Genomic DNA, 6959 nt, shown 5'->3' with positions numbered 1-6959 from the left:
ACACTATAACTTTTGCGCAAACCCATCAATATACGCTTATTGCAATTTATTTACCAAAAATATGTAGAAGAATACATATTGGCCTAAACCAGTGCTTCTCAAATAGTGGGGGGCACGAGGCTCCATAAAGGGGGGCTCGTTTGACCTTGGCAAATACTGTCATATTGGATGTCTAGATCGGATCATCCGACTCACTCGCAAGCGGCGTCCCACACGGCGTTGGTTGCCTAGCAACTCTACGGCTGGAGAGAGGGGCCAGCGCGGCGTGAACACTGGAGTTTGTCCCAGCGCAGCCCCAGTAGCAGCCCGACGCGGAGGACCACGTGACCGCCAACGCACATGACACATGCAGAGGACCCGATTGGATAGACATGATGCTCTATCCTGATTGGCCAAACCCGCACCGTGTGACTTTTAAACCCGGAAATCGGTCCTCTGTACAGAAAAACGCCTAAAAGAAAGGAGTTGAAGACACATAAAAGGGGACACTGCCGATTCAGCCAAAAAAGGTCAGTGTTCTGATGAAAAGGCTTTTATTGTGCTCCGTTAAATCCTGTGCTCCTTTAAATCTTTTCTGCTACAGTTAATAAAGCTATTTTTTCTTGTAAATTGATCCACATTTCTTTCTTTTTTTATTCTCATATATGTTAATAAGGATACAGTGTTATGTAGAGGTGTACTTATAACAATTTTATAGACAAATGATACTATTTACAGTCGCGCGGGGGGCGCAAAATGTTTTCTTCTTCCTAGGGGGGGCATGACAGAAAATAATTGAGAAGCACTGGCCTAAACAGAGGGAAAAAAGTAGTTTTTTTGAAGAAAAAAAAAATGTGGGATATTATAGCAAAAAGTAAAATATATGGTGTTTTTTTTCAAAATTGTCACTCTTTATAGTGCAAAAAACAAAAACTGCAGAGGTGATCAAATACCACCAAAAGAAAGCTCTATTTTTGGGGAAAAAAGGACGTCAATTTTGTTTGGGTACACCATTGCATGACTGCGCAATTGGCAAATAAAGTGACGCAGCGACGTATCACAAAAAACGGCCTGGTCATTGAGCAGCCAAATCTTCTGGGCTGAAGTGGTTAAAGAGGAAGCAAACTTTCCCCTATTTTGTGTACCTATAGGTACTGTAAATATCGCCTAAAAATGCACAGTTTAGGAGATGTTTACTGTATACTGTTGAAGTAATCAGCGCATGCACTGAAGGAACGGCCACCCGTGCAGTTTCTTCAGAGCTGTGTGCCGTGACCGGCGGCTCCCGCACACATACGCGGCCGTGACCGGCGGCTCCTGCACACATACGCGGCCGTGACGTCATGAGGCTCAGGCCAGTCACACAGCCTAGAGTCCGCGGACCCTGAAGGAAGACAGGCGAAGATGAATACAGCCTCCAGTGGGGATGACAAAGGCTTTGTTTGCAGGTAAGTTTCACATAATATGCTAGCATGCAATGCATACTAACACATTATGCCTTTGCAGGCAAGAAAAAAAAATTAAAAAATTGTTTACTTCCTCTTTAAAGAAAGAATGGCTTGTAAACAGGAAATAAAGACGAAGTGTAGTACGCAAGTCTTCCCAGCAAAAGAAAATGGGTAAAGCTAATGTAACACTTAGCATAATGCTAAATAAAATTTATTTCAAAATTATTACCACTTGTGCCCCTTTAAAGCACTAACCAAAGTTTTAAAGCAATTACAAGTTCTCCAACAAAACACTCCCAGGTTCAGAGAATTCTGAAATACTAGTGTCACAAAATTAGCAACTATGCACACAAATCTTAATAATGAATACACACTGGATTGTCAGAGAATTACAAATTCAAAAGAAAAATGTGAGGCTCTATTGATTCCATTTCTAACATTTTGGAGTTTAGATTTTTTCCAAGAGCACGAACATCACTATGATGAATAAAATTATTTCACCTAAATTGACAGGTGCCCTCTGCGTCCCACAACTACCCATGCAGTACCAGTACATATATACATTCACCACTCTGTAGAATTCATTTATTTTGCTCCACTGAGATAAAATGTAACAGACAGGGGGTAATTTACAGACAAGGGGAAGCAGGTCAAAGCACAGAAGGTGAAGAGAATAGAAGATGACTTCATGTAGGGGAAGAGCTGAACAATTCGGAATTGGTCACTTATAGAGAATGTCGTAGTGTCCAGGTCGGTAGAGCAGGAAAACCTGTGGATTTGATCCCTCCGGAAACACATGGGTGACTGTGCTTCCCCCCTCACCCCTGTCCATATATTCAACCTGGATGGAAACATTCAAGGCCTGGGAGAGAGCAATGATGTGGATGTGATCACTTTCCTTACACATGGGCTCCACTTCCTAAGCAGAGAAACAGAAGAAAACACCACCATGGTTGAGGAAAACAGCAGAAACAATAAGAAAAGACAGATGGAGAAAAAAAATATATATATATATTAAAACCAGTGTCTACAACTGCAAGGTACACACATTAAGAGCCGGTTCACACAGCGGGCGATGCGAGGCGACACGACTCGCCTCGCTCTCGCAAGTCGCCCCCGTTCTGTACAATGGAACCGTTCTGAGGAGCGACTCGAGTCGCTCCGACTCAGAAAAAAGGTTCCTGTACTACTTTTGGGCGACCTCGGGGCGACTTGCATTGACTTCTATACAGAAGTCATCTGCAAGTTGCCGCTGAGGTCGCGGCGAGGCAAGTCGGAGTCGCCTCGCCTGCAGTGTGAACCGGCCCTAAAGCATTCACAGAAGAAAGGTCATGAATACTTACCTTCACTTCCCCTGCTGCTCTGGGATCCTCCTAGTAGCTGGTACTTTGACCAAATGCTTACAGATAATAAATCCGATTAGCACTTTTCAAACAGACTAAAATACCATCGAGTCAGCCATTATTGTGTCTCAGGGCAGCAGTGAAGGTATTTTCAGACTTCTAAGAAATCTAATGACTTCTAGGACATAAGATGGGCTGCAGGGCAGCATGTTTGACTATAGGTCTCCATTTAATGAAAATAGAACAGAGTTAGATCCTGGGAATAAAGAAACCCTGGGGTGGTTATAAAACACATCTTTTCTTTAGAAATGCACTTAAGGTATCTACCAAATGTAGATAGTAGGTACTTGGGCAGATTCTTGCTCCATCTGAATGCTGACAGCATAGGTTTAATAGTCAGCACATCCCTTTTTATTTACTGCTGTGGATTGCTGAAAGATCAGTTACAGTTCCATAGTGTTAACCCAAACTCTTCTATTTTCCACAAAATATATAGACGTCCCACCGTCGGTATGCTTTACTATCCAGATAAGGTACATTTCTGCAAAGTACTAAATGTACAATACTACTATATAGTTTCACATCAAAATATTTCCATTACTTTTCTTAATACAGAAAGGAAATGGAGTAAGCCATCTGATAGACTATTCCCAAGAGAGGGTGAGCTATGAAAAACAAAGCGCAGCTTTTCTTTACCTGCTGGCAGAATTCCTTGACGCTTCTTCCCCCTTCTATAAAGTGCTGGTAGAAGACACTGTCTCTCTGCAGGTGACCAGAAGTCAGAAGACGCAGGTAGACAACCACATAGTCTGAAACAGTCTGCTCATTAAATGCAACTAGTAGCTCTGACACTGCAGGACGCTTCTCCACAAGAGCGATTAAATCCATGAACTGAGTGTGTAGACGGAAGAGAACACCAGAGGTCATATTAAATATTATAAAACTGCCATTTTCTAAAGCAAGCAGTACATACACTCTCAGACTTGCATCAATTACAAAATGAGAATATTTACAAAAAACACAATAGAATTTATGCAGATTTATCTTAAAGTAACAAATAAGCCTTAGGGATGATCAGTCTGGATAACATTGTCAAGACCAGTGCTCACCGTATTGTGAAAATCTTCTATAGTAAACTCTGTAAAACCTTGTTTGATGAGCTCTTCCTTGCTGTGCAGTGACACTTCCTTAAACCTTCAAAAGTGAAAGGGAAAGACAGGCGCTGAAGATAGGAAGACGAAGTGTGCACGGAATAAAGGGAACGTTTCATCACAGAGAAGAGCCCCGCAGTGATAACCGTACAAGTAAACTACCAAAGTGAAAGTGAAGACACTTTATAAGCAAATGTAGAAAAATCATTTCTATCTTACCTTGTTAGGTCAGGACCTCCCTCCAATAAAGCTTCTAAGTATGAATAGCCAAATGCACGATAAAAGCAATTTCCATCTGGTCGCGTTCGGCGTATGTGAGAATATCGTCTGTGTAAATCCTATAACAAACACCAGACTAGTGACATGCATCTTAAATTTAGCATTTGTAGACATTAGAATCACTCTGTTATTATCTAAATGTATGTTAACTAGTATATCGCAAGTGTGGTAAACCATTATTAATGCAAGTGATGAGATGTAGGAGAGGGAGAGTAAAAGTTTGTCGTATTATGCAAGATGCATTGTTCCCTGGCTCCTATAGTTCAGCTACACACCTCTAAATTTCTAAAGTGGACGTAAACGCCCATGGTTGATTTTTACCTATAGGTAAGCCTATAGTAAATATCTCCTAAACAGTGCACCATTTAGGAGATATTTACTTTTGAAGGCGCCAGTGATGCCACCAGCGCATGTGCTGTAAAACGGCATACCCAGGTACTAAAACGCCCCATTCCACTTCCGCAGTGGCAGAAAATCTGGGAGGTCATCCCCAAGTTGTCGCAATGTGTGGAACAGAAAGAGACAGCCTATAAGATACTACTTCTCTGGTATAAAACGCCTGAAATTATACACAAATATGACCCCAGGACCCCTAGGGTGTGTTGGAGATGCCAGGGAGACATAGGATCCCACTTTCACATTTTTTGGGACTGCCCCTTGATCCGCCCATTTTGGTTGACGATTCAGACATTCATCCAAGATCTGTTCGAAATCTCCCTCCCATTAGACCCTATGCATCTTTTACTGGGCCTGCCGATCCCTGGACTCTCCAAACATGCCCATAAACTACTATCTTTATTCTATTAGCAGCTAAAAGAGCCATCCCTGTACAATGGCTCTCCCCTACTCCACCCATTCTCTCCCAAGTTCTACAGAGCCTGGAACAAATTTGCTGAATGGAACGTCTCACTGCAATAGTCCATAATACCCTACCACAGTTCTCTAAAACTTGGGATCTATGGGATCACTCCGAACTTAATCCTGGTTCTTACTCTATGCCCTCTAACGATATGTTAACTGCTTAAATTTGTGTACCTATCTACTGAACACTCTCATACCTGATAGCAATGTTCTTACTCCCTACCTCTTTTGACATATGTATTCGCAGCGAACTGTGATGGAAATCTCTATTGTTTCGATGGTACAAAATCTTTTTTTTTCTCTCTCCCTTTTTCTTTCCTTTTCCTTATAATCTCTCCCTTTTATTTACGATTTGTATTGTTTGCATTCCCTAATGTTCAATTGCACACCTTTACAAGTGTACTTCTGTTATCTTTTTATTTATTTTTTTAAAACGGCATACCGGTGCTGTTCTTGCAGAGCCCTGTGCTGTGAACAGCAGTTCCCGGATGCATTGGATTGAGATTTAGTGTCATTCAACGCTTGTATACATGTATTTTTAGTGAGTATCCATTTGTATGTATGTTTTTTTTTTTTTTTACAATGAACCCTTGGTAATGCACTAAGCGTTTGCTTTTACGCTTGTCTACCAGATTCCCTGATCTGAGGAGGGCCCAATAAATAATACCAGAAGAATGCCATTTCATTGCTTTTGATGATACACTGCACAAGTAGGCTTTAAGATATAGCTCTATACACTGGAAGCGTTTTGAACACTGTCCCCATATTTTTTTCTGGAGGCCCTAAAATTCCCAGACAGTACAAACACCTACAAAATAACACATTTTTGGAAATTAGACACTCAAAGTTATTTAGTAGAAGGCATTGTGAGTTTTTTGAAGTTGTAATTTTTTTGCCACAATTTTGGGAAATTACGTTTTTTTTTTTTACAAAGTTGCCATACTTAGATTTACACCTCAAAACATATTGTTCTACTCCTTACGTATGTATAGGGATACCACTTCCATAATACTTTGCTACCTAGACACAGGAGGTGCCTTAAAAACCCAAGTTGCACCTTAGCCTTTCAAGGGGAATAAATTACGCATCTGATCTCCTGAATAACCATCACATTTCTTGAAGCTCTTTAGTCCCAGGACTGGAGAAACACCCACAAAATTATCACATTTTGGAAAGCAGACCCCGATTTACATCATATCACATATTATACAGTATATATATATATATATAAAATTTATATTATCTCATTTATAGAGGTGGGGCAAGTCTTTTGAAGGTTTTTTGTAAGTGGTATTGTCTTTTAAGAATAAAAAACAAACCTGTTATACTTACCTGCTCTGTGCAGTGGTTTTGCACAGAGCAGCCACTATTCTCATCTTCTCGGGTCCCCCACTGGTGCTCCTGGGTTCTCCCCTTGACCAGTGCCCTCAAATGCAAGGCGCTTCCTATGGGGGCACTGGTGTGTGTCGCTCCCAAGCCCTGCTCTATGCGTCCATAACCCAGAGCTGTGGCTCGGCCCGTCCCCTGCACTCCTCATGGTCTCACTTGCTGTTATTGACAGCAGTAAGAGCCAATGAGAGGTTGTCCCGAGACAGCAGAGACTCTTATGCACATCCACTTTAATACAATAATCCTAGCCCACAGAATGTGCAAACTTAACGTTACACCCCAAAATACATTCTGCCATTTTTCTGGAGTATGGGGATACCATGTGCATGAATTGTTTGCTTTTTTTTGGTTTTTTTTTACAGCCTGGCCACTTAGAGGAGCTTAAAATTCAAGGAGCACCTTACTTACATCTTTAAAAAGCACATTAAGGTATTTTTCAAAGACTTGTCCACCAGCGTTGTTCATAAATGGCAGCTAGTAGAAAGGGATTTTAAACATAGCTTGTATAC

General features: G+C 41.3%; 1 protein-coding gene across 1 annotated transcript in view; it reads right to left on the bottom strand.

The window, feature by feature from the left end:
* Positions 1–1998: 1998 nt before the first annotated feature.
* Positions 1999–6959, bottom strand: part of OTUB1 (OTU deubiquitinase, ubiquitin aldehyde binding 1) — a 28628-nt gene continuing 23667 nt past the window's right edge. Inside the window, exons 4-7 of the mRNA XM_077455766.1 lie at positions 4141–4259; positions 3880–3964; positions 3467–3661; positions 1999–2346 (exon numbers count right to left, since the gene is read on the bottom strand). Coding sequence (XP_077311892.1) covers positions 2149–2346; positions 3467–3661; positions 3880–3964; positions 4141–4259 — 597 coding nt within the window. The 3' untranslated portion in view covers positions 1999–2148. The remainder of the gene's footprint in view (positions 2347–3466; positions 3662–3879; positions 3965–4140; positions 4260–6959) is intronic.

This window comes from Lithobates pipiens, unplaced genomic scaffold (genome assembly GCF_037356315.1).
Source record: "Lithobates pipiens isolate NorthernLeopardFrog02 unplaced genomic scaffold, aLitPip1_a1.2 Scaffold_10, whole genome shotgun sequence".
NCBI lineage: Eukaryota > Metazoa > Chordata > Amphibia > Anura > Ranidae > Lithobates > Lithobates pipiens.
The sequence above is the reverse complement of the archived record's forward strand: the minus strand, read 5'-3'. Positions and strand labels throughout refer to the sequence as shown.